The sequence below is a fragment of the Rhinoraja longicauda genome, chromosome 10 (genome assembly GCF_053455715.1).
Source record: "Rhinoraja longicauda isolate Sanriku21f chromosome 10, sRhiLon1.1, whole genome shotgun sequence".
NCBI lineage: Eukaryota > Metazoa > Chordata > Chondrichthyes > Rajiformes > Arhynchobatidae > Rhinoraja > Rhinoraja longicauda.
In genome coordinates, this window is record NC_135962.1 from 26,516,158 (window position 1) to 26,534,975 (window position 18,818).

The following is an 18,818-nucleotide window of genomic DNA, read 5'->3' on the forward strand; positions in this document are numbered from 1 at the left end:
TTTAAAATCAGCCATTCATAACAGAGCAATGTTGGAGAATGACTGGGAAGGTTTTTAGCCAGATTCCTATGCTGACAAGATACACAAGAGAGTAAAAGCATAGAAAATAATAAATGCCTCTAATCATGTCCAAAATATACATCTTTGTGCAAATTAATTGAATCATGGGCTGACATTACAATTTTTTCACATGAGTTTCTATGTCAACCATTTTGTTCCTATATTTTTCTGAAATCCTATAAATCTCTCAGAAAGCATTCTCTTGATCATTTTTCACATATTCATTTCTAGTGATTTCTTTGAAATGGGCCTTCAGTTGGACAGATGATACAATATAGCAACATCCCAGGGTAGCATAGAAAAAAATTATTAAGTGTTGTGCAGCAACCAATCAGCATACAGGGGATGGAGGAATCCAACAGAAATAGGAGGTCGTTGATGCAGGCACTATTGCAATGTTTAAGAAACATTTAGACATGTATATGGATAGGGTAGGTTTAGAGCGATATGACAATAGACAATAGACAATAGACAATAGGTGCAGGAGTAGGCCATTCGGCCCTTCGAGCCAGCATCACCATTCAATGTGATCATGGCTGATCATTCTCAATCAGTACCCCGTTCCCGCCTCCTCATACCCCCTGACTCCGCTATCCTTAAGAGCTCTATCTAGCTCTCTCTTGAATGGGCCAAATACAGGCAGGTAGGATTAGGATAGATGGGGTATGTTGGTTGGCAAGGACAAGTTGGGTCGAAGGGCCCATTTCCATGCTGTATGACTCTATATCCAGAGTACATGGAAAAAGTGACTTAAAGTTACCCCCAGGTGAGACATTTAATTTATACAACAGCTAATAACCACCAACGATATTACTCAATCCTTAAAAATAGATTATTGTCATAATTCCACGATTAATTCCATCACTATCGCAATGCCATGAAGGACATGTATTACAAAAGTTTATTTCCATGCTCTTTCCTAGCAATTCGAAAGCAGATGATTGGGAAAAATTAGGTCACCACTGGATTATGGAATTAAAGACTATCGATTGAATCGGAAGATCATACTTTCTTTAAGTAGTAGTCTTTAACATGCATGTTTGTTTCTTACCTTATCTATCATCTTACGAGCTTCTTCAACCTCTTTGTCCTGAGCATCTGTTTCAATAGTATAAGTGCCAGTGTCACTTAAACTTTCTTGATCACCCTGTTTGGAGATTGGCTTTGCTGAATCAATTAGTTTCAAGGTTGCCTTTGTTGAAGTTGTTGGTGTTGATACTGGTGTTTCTGGTAAAGGTGCTGCCACTGGCACATGTGCAACTGGCACAGGAACAGGATCTGGAGGTTTTTCCACTTTAACACTTTTTGCAGTTTCTTTTAATAGTTCAGCAGCAAACTCCTGGCTGAGTTTACTTTTTCGTCCCACACTCCCAAAGCTCCGAAGTGAACTTTTGAAGCTTGAGGTAGCAGAGGCACTTAATCGTTCTTCAGTCTTTTCTCGCTTTAGAGAATTAGACCTTTGGGGAAGTGATGAACTAGCGGTAGATTTGTTCGTTTGCACTAAAGATTGTGCTTGCTGTACTGAAACTTTCTCACAGGTTGAAGTGCCTTTTCGTTTTTCCAGTTTAGCTCTCAGAGCAATATAAGAATCATTGTGCATGGCATTTGCGTTTTGTGTAAAAGAGTGTGCTCTACGTTTACGGGGATTATCATCGTCAAAGAATTCAATAACAAAGGCTTGCTGACCCATGGGCATATCTTGTTGGTCATGTTGGAGCTGACACATTTTACTATCACTGTAACTCGGCATTTCCATTGGAGGTGAATCCAGGGGCGAGTCTCCTTTATCCTGTTGTTTAGATACTATTTGATTCTCTGAATCACTTTGAGTGCCATCTTCATGTCTACAACCTAAGAAAAGCAAAGAAAAAGAATTAGCGCTCCTGTTAAAAATTAATTTAATAGAATAGCAATTTCCTGCTATTAAAAAGTAAACACACAGGAAGTGCTGGAAATGCTCAGCAGGTGAATACTCCATAGAAGAGGAAAAATAAACATTTCAGGCGCAGTGGCGCAGCAGTAGAGCTGCCGCCTTAGAGTCAGAGACCCAGGTTCAATCCTGACCACGGGTGCTGCCTGTACGGAGTTTGTATGTTCTCCCCGAGACCGCGCGGATTTTCTCCGGTTTTCTCCCACGCCCCAGAGGTATAGGATTGTAGATTAACTGGCTTCAGTAAAATTGCGAATTGTCCCTAGCGTGTAGGATAGTGCTAGTGTACGGGGTGATTGCTGGCCGGCCGGACTCGGTGGGCCGGAGGGTCTGATCCCGCATTGTATCACTAAAATCTAAAGTCTGAACTGCATTCAAAGTAGGTCTGGATTAAGGCAATATATTTTTAGTAATCTGAAAAGCGTTTTGAAAAAGAATATACCTTTATGGTTGAATGTTACCACCGAATTTTAAATTTGTATGAAACTTCAATATCAGTAAAGACAAATAATACCTTTTAGAGTCTTTGGCTGAACCTGGTAATCACTCTTGGCACTATAAATATCCCTTGATGCCTGCCTCTTCAGCATTAAGCTTGGGTCATTCTGAACCAGCCAGTCAACCACTTTATTCTCTGCTGAGAGTACATCTCCCTGTACAGGACCTTTTTCAATCTGTTGAGCCTTTCTCTGTCTTGAGGGAAACTTAGTTACATGGTCCTTAATTTTCATTTTGCCTGGGGTATCATCATCAAACTCAATGGTGAAGGAAGCATGACTCTTAATGCGAGGTGACAGAATTGTATCAGTGTCCTTTGTTGGAATTTCATGAACTTCGCAGTCTGGAGACTTGGATGGCTGTTGAGATTCTTTTGTTGGAATTTCAAAGTAGCTGGGTTCTCTTCGAAACGAATAAACAGATTTTTCTTCAAAGTCTTTATAATCGTTAAGGTTTCCATTAATTTCCTGCTCATTACTCAAGGTCTCTTTGGAATGATCTAGGGAGAAGAATACACATAAATTAATTTCTCCGGTATCATTTCATTTGAAATCATTGCTTCCTTTGTCTCACCACAGCCCCTACCACTGTGCCTATTTTGGGGATTTTACACTTCCAAAGAAAGACACAAAAAGCTGGAGTAACTCAGCGGGACAGGCAGCATCAATGAAGAGAAGGAATGGGCGACGATTCGGGTTGAGACCCTTCTTTAGACTGTCATTGCTGCACATGGCTAATATTGCCATATCGCTGCTCCATCTCTGGCAGCAGGTTTTAATAAAGCACCTTTAAATGTAGTAAGACATTGCAAAGTGCTTCACAGGAGTATTATCAAACAAAAGTTGATATCTTACCACAAAAGGTGATATTAGAGCTGATGGGGTAGGTTTTAAGGAATGATTAGAAGAGAGGTGAAGAGGTTAAATGCGGGAATGCCAGAGGCTGGATCCTCGTAATGTAAAATAAAGGAGTAGGATTAGGCAAAAACAACCCTTCAAACCTGTCCATGATCGAATAGGATAGCAGCTCGTCTCGTATTGACTTCAACTCCACGTTCACTCTCTATATCCCGTGACTCCTTGATACACAAAAATCTGCCTCACTGCCTTAAATATACTCAGTGGCTCCTGGGGGTAGATCATCCTCACAGAAACAAATCTTTTCTGTCTTAACAACTCACTGCTCATAACCTCACATTTATCCACATTAAACTGCATCTGCCATGCATCTGCCCACTCACACAATCTGTCCAAGTCACCCTGCATCCTCATAGCATCCTCCTCGCAGTTCACACTGCCATCCAGCTTTGTGTCATCCGCAAATTTGCTAATGTTACTTTTAATCTCTTCATCTAAGTCATTACGGTATATTGTAAATAGCTGCGGTCCCAGCACCGAGCCTTGCGGTACCCCACTAGTCACTGCCTGCCATTCTGAAAGGGACCCGTTAATCCTTACTCTTTGTTTCCAACCAATTTTCTATCCATGTCAGCACCCTACCCCAATATCATGTGCTCTAATCTTGCCCACTAATCTCCTATGTGGGGCCTTATCAAAGGCTTTCTGAAGGTCCAGGTACACTACATCCACTGACTCTCCCTTGTCCATTTTCCAAGTTACATCCTCAAAATATTCCAGAAGATTAATCAAGCATGATTTCCCCTTCGTAAATCCATGCTGACTCGGAACGATCCTGTTACTGCTATCCAAATGTTCCGCAATTTCTTCTTTTATAATTGACTCCAGCATCTTCCCCACCACTGATGTCAGGCTAACTGGTTTATAATTTCCTGTTTTCTCTCTCCCTCCTTTCTTAAAAAATGGGATATTAGCTACCCTCCAATCCACGGGAACTGATCCTGATTCTATAGAACATTGGAAAATGATCACCAATGCGTCTACGATTTCTAGAGCCACTTCCTTAAGTACCCTGGGATGCAGACCATCAGGCCCTAGGGATTTATCAGCCTTCAGTCACATCAGTCATACCCAACACCATTTCCTGCCTAATGTGAATTTCCTTCAGTTCCTCCGTCACCCTAGGACCTCTGTCCACTAGTACATCTGGGAGATTGTTGGTGTCTTCCTTAGTGAAGACAGATCCAAAGTACCTGTTGAACTCGTCTGCCATTTCCTTGTTCCCCATAATAAATTCACCTGCTTCTGTCTTCAAGGGACCCACATCTGTCTTAACGATTTATTTCCTCTTCACGTACCTAAAGAAGCTTTTACTATCCTCCTTTATATTCTTGGCTAGCTATCCTTCGTACCTCATCTTTTCTCCCTGTATTGCCTTTTTAGTTATCTTCTGTTGCTCTTTAAAAGAGTCACAATCCTCTGGCTTCCCGCTCATCTTTGCTATGTTATACTTCTTCTCCTTTATTTTTATACTGTCCTTGACTTCCCTTGTCAGCCACGGTTGCCTCTTACTCCCCTTAGAATCTTTCTTCCTCTTTGGAATGAACTGATCCTGCACCTTCTGTATTATTCCCAGAAATACCTGCCATTGTTGTTCCACCGTCTTCCCTGCTAGGGTATCTTTCCAGTCAACTCTGGCCAGCTCCTCTCTCATGCCTCCATAGTCCCCCTTGCTCAACTGCAATACTGACACTTCCGATTTTCCCTTCTCCCTCTCAAATTGTAGATTACTACTGATCATATTATGATCACTGCCTCCTAATGGCTCCTTTACCTTGAGTTCCCTTATCAAATCCGGTTCATTACACAACACTAAATCCAGAATTGGCTTCATTCTGAAATTATGCTCCCTAGTTCCAAATAACCTTGAAGGGCAACCTCCCGTCCACATCTACCACATTAAGATCTTTCGGAATTTTCTGTTTCATTAAAATCACATTTGATTCTTTCAAAATATTATTTATAGGCCAAAGCTGGTCAAAGTATCTCCATAGAAAAAACAATTATTTTGTTTTTTCAGGGACCAATTTAGTGAACCTTCTCTGAATAGCTGTCAATTCATAGCCTCCTTTAAATAAGGAGCCATAAACTATATGTGGTAGTAAGAATTCCACAGATTCACCACCCTCTGACTAAATAAATTTCTCCTCATCTCCTTCCTAAATGAACGTCCTTTAATTCTGAGGCTATGATTTCTTATCCTACTCTCTCCCACTAGAGGAAACATCCTCACCACATCTACTCTATCTAAGCCTTTCACTATTCAACGAGGTCCCCCCTCATTCTTCTAAACTCCGAGTACAGCCCCGGGGCCGACAAACATTCATCATAGGTTAACCTACTCATTCCTGGTATCTTTGTCCCGCCCCCTCCCCTAATATCAGTTTGAAGAAGCATCTCGACCCGAAACGTCGCCCATTCCTTCTCTCCAGAGATGCTGCCTGACCCGCTGAGTTGCTCCAGCATTTTGTGTCCACCTTCGATTTAAACCAGCATCTGCAGTTTTCTTTCCTACTCATTCCTGGGATCATTCTTGTCAGCCTCCTCTGGATCCTCTCCAGAGCCAGCACATCCTTCCTCAGATATGTGCCCAAAATTGCTCACAATATTCCAAATGCGGCCTTACCAGAGCCTTATAAAGCCTAAACATTACATCCCTATTTGTGTATACAAGTCCTCTTGAAATAAATGCTCGCATTGAGTTTGCTTTATTTACTACCGATTCGACTTGCCGATTAACTTGTTGGGAATCTTGCACCAGCACTCCCAAGTCCCTTTGCATCTCCGATTTCTGGATTCTCACCCCATTTAGAAAATAGTCTACGCCTTTATTCCTACCACCAAAATACATGACTCCACACTTTACTACACTATATTCCATCTGCCACTTCTCTGCCCACACTTCCAACCTGTCCAAGTCCTGCAGTCCCTGCTTTCTCTGCACTACCTGCCGCCTCTCCACCTATTTTCATATCATCTGCAAACTTTGTCACAAAGCCTTCAATCCCCTCGTCCAAAGGTGCCAGAATTTCAGAAGCACAGATCAAATCATAATATTATAGGGTTAGAGGATTGCATTTTAAATAAATACTAGACCAAGTGGACCCGTTGGGCCCAAACCTCTCCTACATTGGTGCAGCACCCTCTCCTCCCTCCTCCCTCCTCTCCCCCCTCTTCCCCTCCCCCCACTCCATCCCACTCAACTTCCCTCCTCCCCCCCTCCCTCCACCCCCCTCCTGCATTGCTGCAGCACCCTCTCCTCCCACCCCATCCCCTTCAACCCCCCTTATCCTCCCCCCCCCCCCTTCCCTCACCCCACCATCCCTAGGAGATAGATTTAAACTTTAAAATGTGAATAACTTAAAAAATATAACACCGATTTCAATGAAAATTCTTCCATTAGCACCAAAGGGAACGACGGTGAGTAAGGTGGGCCTAAAATTATCGTGCTATCGTGTACCGTTTTGGCTGTAGTTCAGGAACAAATAAACAAAAGTTTTAGTTTATAGATACTGGAATTCTATAATTCTTTCCCTAACCTTTTCTGTTTCTTTCCTCCTTTGAAACGCTCGTTAAAATGCTGACCAAACTTTGTTGGTAACCTTTATGGCTAGGCATTTTGTTTCATACTATCCCTCGGAAGAACCTCGAGATATTTTTGCATCAATAAAGGTACTACGTAAATGGAAACTATTGTTATTTATGAATGATATATGGCACCTTGCAGATGGTTAACAAAAAACATCAATGCTGGAACAATGTTGATGATAAACTGGTCTGAGGAAGGGTCTCGACCCGAAACATCACCCATTCCATTTCTCCAGAGATGCAGCCTGTCCCGCTGAATACTCCAGCATTTTGTGTCTATTTTAATTTATAAACTGCAAATCTGGTTGCAAGGGAGCTGACAGTTACAGATAATAAGACGCAAGTCAACCAAGACTATGTAACTACGGGTAAGTGCAGGGTTGACAGAATTTCAGTAACTCAGATAATATTATGGAGATGGTCACAGACACTCTTTGTGATGGTAAAGATTTAAATCTGATCATTCATTTTAGGATGAAAACTGAAAACGAGGCCTGATTTTGTATCTAGCGAATATTTATAACATTTTCTGGTTTATTTTAGATTTTCAGTCATCGTCCAATTAGATGTGAAACATTAAAAAGAATTAGACAGTCAATGAAATCATGATGCATATAATGAATAAAAATAAATAAGATCTTGGAAAGAAGCCAATTCACTTTCCTTTATAGACACAAAAAGCGGGAGTAACACAGCGGGACAGGTAGCACTTCTGGAGAGAAGGAATGGGTGCCATTTCAGGTCGAGACCCTTCTTCGGACTGGTTAGGATAATGGAAACGAGAGAATGATAAAGACCAATGAATGAAAGATATGCAAAAAAAGTAACAATGATAAAGGAAACAGGCCATTTGTAAGCTGTTTGTAGGGTGAAAATGAGAAGCTAGTGCAACTTTGGTGGGGGAGGGATAGAGAGAGGGAATGCCGGGGCTACCTGAAATGAGAGAAATCAATATTCATACCACTGGGCTGTAAGCATCCCAAGCGAAATAGGAGATGCTATTCCTCCAATTTGCGCTTAGCCTCACTCTGACAATGGAGGAGACCGAGGACAGAAAGGTCTGTGAAGGAATGGGAAGGAGAATTGAAGTGTCCAGCAACCAGAAGATCAGGTTGGTTCAGGCGGGCTGAGCGAAGGTGTTCCGCGAAATGATCGCCCAGTCTGCATTTGATCTCGCCAATATACGAGTCTACATCTTGAACAACGGATGCAGTAAATGAGGTTGGAGGAGGTGCAAGTGAACCTCTGCCTAACCTGAAAGGACTGTCGGGGTTCCTGGAGAGAGTCGAGGGAGGAGGTATAGCGACAGGTGTTGCATCTTCTGCGGTTGCAGGGGAAGGTACCTGGGAGGGGGTGGTTTAGGTGGGAAGGGATGAGTTAACCAAGGAGTTGTGGAGGGAACGGTCTCCATGGAAAGCGGAAAGAGGTGGAGAGGGGAAAATGTGGCTATTGGTGGGATCCCGTTGGGGGTGAAAGACATTTCAGAGGATTATGTGTTGTATGCGACGGCTGATGGGGTGGAAGGCAAGGACTCGGGGGACTGTCTCTGTTACGACTAGAGGGAGGGGGAGCAAGGGCGGAGCTGTGGGATACCGAGGAGACACGAGTGAGGGCCTCATCTATGATGGGAGAGGGGAACCCCCCGTTCCCTAAAGAATGAGGACATCTCGGATGTTCATCCTCCCTCACTTTTCTTTATACTGCAGTTATGTATATCTTTGAACCATACTCAATCAGTACAACATTTAAGCTGACAAGATGGGAGCAAGGAGGAATGGGCAAGAAGGAAAGATGCTTTGCAAAAGTTGCAACAAGGATTTTAACAATACCCCAGCAAAGGCATTCTTAAAGGCTGTAATTAAACTCTTCGGATGATGTTTAGTAACTGTGTGAAGTGTTTCAGGAAGCAGTTGGGAAATCAGGAAGAATCTATTCTTCAAAATAGTAACACCTTGGTTTCATGGTAACATTCACCTTAGTCAGAGGTTGTGGTTCAAACCACAATCTGGGAAAGAAATCACATAATTCAGGCTGGTACACAAGTGTAGTGCTAATTGCAAGATAATGCTTAGGTGTAGCGTTAATTACAGTGCTATCTGAGTTGTTCTGTTTCAAATGTATAGACCAAGTGGCATTAATGAGAAAGCAGATGTCACCACAATATCCTGTCTGAAAATACTATTAAGAAAATATTTTCTAGCCATTCTTCTGCTGAACACAAATTGGCTTGTGGTTTACACCAGTGATAGGGCCATGACTTCAGAAGTATTTTAGTAACAATTTAGCTGCACCCACTCATAGTACGTAGGGTTTGAAAAGTAAATTCTGTGGATAGAGATACGCCATTGGTATCTTTAATGCATAAAATGAGTAAAGTAAAGGTGGCCAAGTTCTTTGATCTGCCAATAATACAAATTATGAAGAATTGCATGTACTGTAGTTCATAAGAAATCATTCCAGATATCAACAAATATATCCTGTTCAAAACACAAAGTGCTAGAGTGTCAGGCAGTATTTGTGGAGTGAATGGATAGGTGACATTTTGGATCGGGACTGTTATTCATAAGTAGGGTCCCAATCCAAGTTACTCCAGCACTTTCTGTTTCGCTCAAGATTCCAGCATCTGCAGTTCCTTGCATCTCCAAACACATCCAAAGGTTTCAAAGGTCTTTTATTGTCACGTGTACCAATTAAGGTACGATATGTGAATTACCATACAGCCATATGCCAAAAAAGCAACAAGGCACACATCTATATAAATATTAACATAAACATCCACCACAGCGGACTCCCCACATTCCTCACTGTGATGGAAGGCAATAAAGCCCATCTTCTTCCCTCATTCCTGTTGCCAAACTGGATGAGATATGCTAATTCAGCACAGGCTTGACACGGAACAAATCTGCAGTTTCTCCTTGCATGCCCTTCAGCCTTTTTCAATGGAACCTGACCAAATTAAATCCTCCAAATCCCAACACTAAACCTTCAGGTTCAATTAGTCTATACAATATTCTAACAAAGCCCAAAACAAATTCCTAAGTATTCAGTTTACACCAGGCAAGTGTGTTCCAAAACAAACAATTGGCATATTGAAGCATGAGACACATATTTAGGCACATGTTTGTATAGCCACAGAAGATGATCACAGATCTGTTTAATGTACACTTGTTTACCCATTACATCTGAACACAAAACACAAGGGTAATCTTGGGAAACAGAAAATAAACTGCTGGAGGAGCTCAGGGAATTGAGCAACATCTGTGGGAGGGAAGGAATTGAGAGGAACCATCCCGATCCAAGGGCCACAAACTGAGACATTGACGATTCCTTTCCCTCCCTCAGATGCTGTTTTACCCTGCTGAGTTCCTCCAACACTTTGTTTTTTGCTCCAGATTCCAGCATCCACAGTGTCTTGTGTCTATTTATCGTGTTGGATGGTTCCCCAAACAGACAGCTCTGCAGCATTTGAGATAAATGTACTTAATGTTTTAATTTAACCTATTGTATTAATTACATTTACAAAATGGGCAGAAAAATGAGAGGCATCCTTTAGATATTAAATAACATTAAGTGGGCATCATATTTATTCCTATGGGATATTTCAACTGCTGAGACACGCAGTACATAAATTCCTACCTATCATGGATGGGATACAAGACCGATGACTTCAAAATGTGGAATCTGCTGGTGGACTATGACTAGCTCTCCACTCCTTAATAATCTTCTGATGCTGGTACTGCCTGCCATTTTGCTTTTGGAAGGCACTCTATGCTAATGCCAACTACTAAATTCCACTGTGCCAACCACAACCAAAAATTGCTGTCAGGACGAGTGATCTCATGAAGCAACAGTGCCTCTCTTACATCAGGGGGCAGCACAGCGATAGAGCGATAGACCAGAGTTCGATCCTGACTATGGGTGCTGTCTGTATGGAATTTGTGCGTTCTCCCCGTGGGCTTTCTCCGGGTGTTCTGGTTTCCTCTGACACCCCGAAGACGTACAAGTTTTTAGATTAGTTGGCTTCGGTAAAATTGTAAATTGTCCCTAGTGTGTAGGATAGTGTTAGTGTACAGGGCAATCACGAGACTCGTTGAGCTGAAAGGCCTGTTTCCATGCTGTATCTCTAAAGTCTAATCTCTCACAGTCCCTCTGGATTGGGAGGATTGCAGTAGGGCTTTTTTGGGACAATCAGAAGCTCTGGAATGGATTGAGGTGCACAGGGAAGATTATCTCTTTGAAATTGTGTGTGAATAGCTGGTAGTACTTGGAGAACTGACTGTGTTCTGTTGAATGCCACTTAGCTGTTTTGCAATTTATTTCACCATTTAAAAATCAATGCAGAAGCATGTATGTAAAAATACTATATTTATTGTAGCAGTTTCAATTTCTCTGCAAGCAGCTCCTGAAATGAATATCACTGATTACATCCACTCAGATTGATCAGTAAACTCAACTATAATATCATAATGCTTTGCGGACTAATTAACATTCACATCCATTTCTTTGCCACTACTAAAGTCCAAATAAGTCCCAAGATTAAGTTGATAAATAAACGGAGCAATCATTAGGTTAGTTTAATAAATCAAATACCTTTGCTGGAATCTGTTTTCTTCAGTTCACTCCTTTCTCCTTTATTGTCTACATCATCATCACCCCACCACGATGGTTGGCCATACAGAGGAGTAGGTCTAATTGTGGCACTGTCTAAGGAAAGAAAAATGAATAAAAACATTATCAAAATGTACCAATGTTCACAAAATAACACAAACTATTAGAATTTCTACTAAACCAATACTGAATAAACATGCTAGAAAAATACTCCAGTGTGTCAACCTAGGACATTGAAATAAAAACAAAATCCTAGGGATACCTAGCAGGCCAGACAGCATCTGCACAGATGAAAATATAATTAAAATTTCAGGTCAATAATTGGAAAATTGAGGAAATGGGTACGTTTTTACACAGCAAGGCAGAGGTGGAGAAACTAGTCTGTGACGAGACCAAAACCAAATGCACAAACCACCAATTAATATGCAAAGCCAAACCTGAACTTCCAGTGACCCATCATTAAAATTCTCCATAAAAAGAGACACAGTGTTGGAGTAACTGAGCAGGTCAGGCAGCATCTCGGGAGAACATGGATAGATGGATTTCGAGTTGGGACCCTTCTTCAGACTGAGGAAGGGCCCCGATTCGATACGTCACCTATCCATGTTCTCCAGAGACACTGCCTGACCCACTAAGTTACTCCAACACATTGTCTTTTTCTGTAAACCACCACCCAATAAAGGCTTGAAGAACAGCACCTCATCCTCCATCTAACCATGATGTAGCCCATGGGACTCGATAATGAATTCAACAATTTCAGGTAACCAACTTGTATTGGTCAGAATCGGCAAGTTCTGACACAAACATTCACCTAGCATGTTTATTCCCTTTTTCCTCGCTCTACAGATAGTACCTGATCTGCTAAATATTGACAGCATTATCTTTCATTCCAGATTTCAAGCATCCTTTGTCTCAGTTCCAGCATGCTGACATTTTCTCTCCATCTCCAAATGCCCCCATTCATCCTCCTCTACCTATACTGATTCAAATAGATCAGCTGTGATTAAGGAGCATTCACTTCCCTTCCTAAGTATCAAAAACAATTGTGTCACCTGGACAACCTTGGTTTCCACCCCAATTCAGACAATTTTGTCCTTTCCGCCACTCCCTCTCTGTAACTTCAAATATGCTTGTTTTCTCACTTTTCTAGTTCTGATGATGCTCAGTGACCCAAGATGTTAACTCTGTTTCTCTTTCCACAAGGTGTGTAGAAAACAGATGCTGAATTTCTGCTCCTTATCTGATTTTCACCATCTGTATTTCTTGCTTGTCGACAAAGGAGAAAGTCTTAAATCTGCTCAAAGCGAGTTAGTATTGAAACCAGAAGTTTCACAAAAGTTATTTTTTGGTTCACTCCCCAAAAGACATTGGATCAACTGAAACTATTGATAGAGTTTGATAACTTCTTCTTCTCTTCACAGCCTCAACAATAGTTGTGTTTTGTTCCAAATTATTCAAATATTAGCGGAGTACAGAAAAGAGTTAGAAAAAGTTAGATAAAGACAGAGAAGAGTTAGATGCACAACAACTGTGATAAAATTGAACGGTGGAACAAATTTGAAGGACTAAATGGCCCTTCATTTACCTCATTGCTGTTGTTATCAATAATTCCATGGATAAAATCAGGAGTTTGCATCTTCTTGAGTGGCCAAGTCAATCACCCAATCTGAACCCAACTGAGCATGCCTTTTATATGCTGGAGAAAACTGAAGGGGACTAGCCCCCAAAGCAAGCAGAAGCTAAAGATGGCTTCAATACAGGCCTGGCAGAGCATAACCAGAAAAGACACCCAGCAACCGATGAAGTCCATGAATCGCAGACCAAGCAGTCATTGCATGAAAAGGATATGCAACAAAATACTAAACATGACTACTTTCATTTACATGACATTGCTGTGTCCCAAACATTATGGTGCCCTGAAATGGGGGGACTATGTATAAACACTGCTGTAATTTCTACATGGTGAAACCAAAATGTATAAAAATGGCCTTTATTAAAATCTGACAATGTGCTTTAACCACATGTGATTTTTTCTATTACAAATCTCAAATTGTGGAGTACAGAGGCAAATAAATAAATGATGGGTCTTTGTCCCAAACATTATCTAAATTGGCACTGTATCTAAATTGAAAATAAGAGGAATTATGTAAACTATAATAGAATTTTGCAGTTATTCCCCAAAGAAGTAGAATGCAATAAAATTATTAAACAGTTATTGTATTCTTTTGTTAATTTTACTGCCTTTATGTTGGACAAAAGTATCTTTTGTAAGAAAGAATGCAAAACTATTAGTTTTGTCAGAATGCCTAAATCAGCAATTCCACACACTCCTACATGAAAATTAAAATTGGCAGTCAGAACAGAGCTGCCTTTCGTGTGTGTTTTGAGACTAGAACATAAAGTACATTAACATCAGGAACTCCAGGATGATGTCTTAACTGCTTTCCCCATAATTTTCTCAAATTCATTTCTCTAAGTGTTTTCTGCATGGCTTGAAATAATGTCACAAGCAAGTGAACACCAAATTCAGATTTGATATAAATGGGCTATTTGCAAAGGAAATATTGCAAAGGAATTTTAAAATGTAGTGAATAATATATGAATGTAAATTAAAGCTACAAAAACATAAACAGAAGCCAGGCCTAGACCACCAATCAACAATATCATAATTGATAGCTTATCTCATCCATTTTGCCATCCAAACCTCAGATCCATTGGTTCATAGTGTTAAATATCTGCTGATTGGCCTCAAGAATTCAGGATTCACAATTTACTGAGATAGACAATTCCAAAGATTCACCATTCTCTGACTGAATTACCTCATTCTTAATGTGCTCACATCTTACTCTGTGCCTCCTAATTCTAAACACGCAAGCCAGAGGAAGCAGGCACTCAACGTCTGACCTCTCAATCTCACTCAAAATATTACACGACATGATCAAATCTCATTCATCTAAATTATCATCACTCAAACCCCTGCATCCTAAAAATCAGTCCGAAGGTACACGCAAAATGCTAGAGTAACTCAGTGGGTCAGGCAGCATCTCAGGAGAGAAGGAATGGGCGACATTTCATGTCGAGGCCCATCATCAGTCTGAAGATGGGTTTTGACCCGAAAAGTCACCCATTCCTTCTCTCCTGAGATGCTGCCTGACTCGCTGAGGTACTCCAGCATTTTGTGTCTACCTTCGATTTGAACCAGCATCTGCAGTTATTTTCCTACACTAAAAATCAGTCCAGTCAATCCACACTGTGCCATCTCCAAGGCAACTACACTGCTGTTTTGCTTAGTACTCAGAATGTTTCCTAAGGAATAGCAGGGTTAGGGAAATCGGTACTAAAGAGGGTCATTATTTATAGAGAATAGGTTACTGACGGTGCTGCTGTGCGGGTACCTGTGCAAACTCTCGCTGCTACATTCCTGCAGCTATGAAATTTGTTGACCCACAACAAGGTGGGAACAGGAGCATGGCTTAGTGCCAAGTTCCAGTTATAGCAGTGTGCAATCCAAACAGATGCCTTCATGGTGGAACATACCTTTGAGTATTCAGATAGCAAGACCATGAGCACTGAAACAAACCAACACTATGGGATATTAATAAAGGTAGGATAGAAACCTAACTGCTCAGTTTTCCATGAATTGTTCCAAAGCTATCTACAACTGCCACAAATGTGCCTTTCTTTTGTACAGCAACTTCTCTGCAGTAAAGGCCAACACACCATTTGCCTTTCTAACTCCTTCAGTACCTACTGTGGAGCAACTGCATATTTGTACATTTTTTTCACGAGTGAGACTTATTGATTTCTGTTTCTCTTAATACAATACACAATATCAATATAGTGTAATTGAAATGGAACACCAGAGTGGGAGGTGAATTCACACCAGTAGGAACCTACACAATTGTCATGGAACAGGGGAAAATCTGAAAGGCCCACGTTAGGTTGCTACATGTGTTTGCAGGAGGACATAATAGTATTGAGCTCAAGTTGAATCGAAAATGAACATGCCACCCATACTACTTGACTTCTAGATAAAGACATGCCCATAATTTGTCTAAAATTTCTAAATCAGGAGAATCAAATACAGAAAAAATAAAATTAATACTCCTGAATGCAGTTAGCAGATGGCTTACATTTTCTGCACTAAAGTGTAAAGGAAAATTTAATGAACTTGTTTCCATATTGGCTGCTGAACTATTCCTCTATTTTGTAAAGAGCCAGCATTCTTAAAACTATTGAAAGATTTTTTTCCCTTCAGATTTATTTGACACAGCAGCATAGTAAGTTGCTAATATAACTGCCTGCTGTAGAAATACTGACTCCAAAGGCTACAACACAGCTCCAGTGCAGTTTGCTGGAGTGACTCTAGATTATCAATCTCAATTCTACCTTAAGGATAATTCTTACTTTTAGCATGCAATTTTCCTGCAGCAAACTCAATTGTACTTTAGAATTCTGACTGGATTGAAATATTTCATTTATTTTAACTTGAAACATTAGTATCCACCTACAAGTTTAATATAATAGGTTAATATTGTTACATCAATAACCACTACGCCAGGAAGAGTGGCACAATTTATCCATTCAAATATATTGTCATTAACGAATAAGCGCACCTTTCTTCTCAGTCTTTTCAGGATTTTGGCGTGGTGACGCCAGTTTTGTACTTGACTGATCCTCTCCCACATCAGATTGTTCGACCTTCTTGTCCTCTGCCGCTTTCACATGTAACTGAAATTGACTGGTATATTTCTCATGCTAACAAGGCACAAAAGAAAAACATTGTGAGATAGCAATTTTTAATATATTTTTATTCATTTAAATGTTGTCCGAGCTCCACTTACCTTTAGAGCCTCTTCAGGAACTCTGTGTGTACTTTTTTCCAACATGTACATGTTTGAATGTGATATTTGTTAAGAAAGCAAAATTATCAATGACCTCAATTACAAATCAATTTATATGACTAAATCTAGCTCTTTTTAATTCTGTAAATTAATTACACAAATTAATCCCCAAATCTCATTAAATGAAACTGTCCTGAAAGGTTTATTCAAAGGTAGACACAAAATGCTGGAATAACTCAGTGGGACAAGCAGCATCTCTGGAGAGAAGGAATCGTTGACGTTTCGGGTCGAGACACTTCTTCAGAAGAAGGGTCTGAAGAAGGGTTTTGCCCCGAAACATCACCCATTCCTTCTCTCCAGAGATGCTGCCTGTCCCGCTGAGTTACTCCAGCATTTTGTGTCTACCTTTGATTTAAACCAGCATCTGCAGTTCTTTCCTACACAGGTATATTCAAAGTATTGATATTGCACTTCCCACAACCTAGATGCTATTTTTTAAGAAGGTTTAGAAACGTAGAAAATAGGTGCAGGAGTAGGCCATTCGAGCCTGCACCACCATTCAATATGATCATGGCTGATCATCCAGCTCAGTAACCTGTACCTGCCTTCTCTCCATACTCCCTGATCCCTTTAGCCACAAGGGCCACATCTAACTCCCTCTTAAATATAGCCTATGAACTGGCCTCAACTACCTTCTGTGGCAGAGAATTCCACAGACTCACCACTCTCTGTGCGAAGAAATGTTTTCTCATCTCGGTCCTAGAAGACTTCCCCCTTATCCTTAAGCTGTGACCCCTGGTTCTGGACTTCCCCAACATCGGTAACAAGCTTCCCGCATCTAGCCTCTCCAACCCCTTAAGAATTTTATATGTTTCTATAAGATCCCCCCTCAGTCTTCTAAATTCCAGCAAGTATAAGCCTAGTCTATCCAGTCTTTCTTCATATGATTTCTCCCTCTGACCCTAAAAAAGTTACTCACTAAAATCATGAGCAGCATTGCCTCGGGATAAACATAGAAACATAGAAAATAGGTGCAGGAGTAGGCCATTCGGCCCTTCGAGCCTGCACCGCCATTCAATATGATCATGGCTGATCATCCAGCTCAGTAGCCTGTACCTGCCTTCTCTCCATACCCCCTGATCCCTTTAGCAAAAAGGACCACATCTAACTCCCTCTTAAATATAGCCAATGAACTGGCCTCAACTACCTTCGGTGGCAGAGAATTCCACAGACTCACCACTCTCTGTGTGAAGAAATGTTTTCTCATCTCGGTCCTAAAAGACTTTCCCCTTATCCTTAAACTGTGACCCCTGGTTCTGGACTCCCCCAACATCGGGAACAATCTTCCCGCATCTAGCCTCTCCAACCCCTTAAGAATTTTATATGTTTCTATAAGATCCCCCCTCAGTCTTCTAAATTCCAGCGAGTACAAGCCCAGTCTATCTTGCCTTTCCTCGTATGAAAGTCCCGCCATCCCAGGGATCAATCTGGTGAACCTTCTCTGTACTCCCTCTAAGGCAAGAACGTCTTTCCTCAGGTTAGGAGACCAAAACTGCATACAATACTCCAGGTGCGGTCTCACCAAGGCCCTGTACAACTGCAGCAGAACCTCCCTGCTCCTATACTCAAATCCCCTTGCTATGAATGCTAACATACCATTCGCTTTCTTCACTGCCTGCTGCACCTGCACGCTTGCTTTCAATGACTGGTGCACCATGACACCAAGGTCACGTTGCATCTCCCTTTTTCCTAATTGGCCACCATTCAGGTAATACTCTGCTTTCCTGTTCTTGCTGCCAAAGTGGATAACCTCACATTTATCCACATTTACCTTCCTGTGGAAGAATTAAAAAAATATATGGATTAGAAAGTTGGTGCAATGGTGAGTTTGGTGGTCTTCAATATTAAATGGACTTTTCCCACTCTCACTGATAGTACACCATATTTGCAAGTCAAATTGCTGGAATGTCAGCTCATAATGGTGCAGTAAAGCTAACGTCACAACCTATGCACAGACACACTGAATGAGTACATCTAAATCAAGCCGACCAAATCAAGCTGTTTATTTTTTTTAAAGACACAGAGTGCTGGAGTAACTCAGCGGCCAGGCAGTATCTCTGGAGAACATGGATAGGTAACATTTCAGGTCAGGATTTGTCTTCACACTGATTTATACTCCACAACAGCTTCCTCTCATCCTAACTTATGAAACTTCAATAACTAAAGCCCTCCACTCACCCTCCCTCCATCTAACCTACATAAAACACATAACTTGTCCCATTAATGAATGGAAATGAGAGGTAGAACAGGGTGAATTAAAATCAAATAAAAATATAGTAAGAAAGGGGAATATACATAGAGAAACAGAGAGGA

At 41.0% G+C, this 18,818-nt stretch overlaps 1 protein-coding gene across 5 annotated transcripts in view; it reads right to left on the reverse strand.

Annotated features, from left to right (window-relative positions):
* Positions 1–18,818, reverse strand: part of LOC144597293 (centrosomal protein of 170 kDa protein B-like) — a 61,782-nt gene that overhangs the window by 30,675 nt on the left and 12,289 nt on the right. For all 5 annotated transcript variants that reach the window (XM_078406463.1, XM_078406460.1, XM_078406461.1 and 2 more), the window contains exons 5-9: positions 16,446–16,502; positions 16,218–16,359; positions 11,584–11,697; positions 2,505–2,987; positions 1,112–1,911 (exon numbers count right to left, since the gene is read on the reverse strand). In XM_078406463.1, the coding sequence (XP_078262589.1) occupies positions 1,112–1,911; positions 2,505–2,987; positions 11,584–11,697; positions 16,218–16,359; positions 16,446–16,502 (1,596 nt within the window). The remainder of the gene's footprint in view (positions 1–1,111; positions 1,912–2,504; positions 2,988–11,583; positions 11,698–16,217; positions 16,360–16,445; positions 16,503–18,818) is intronic.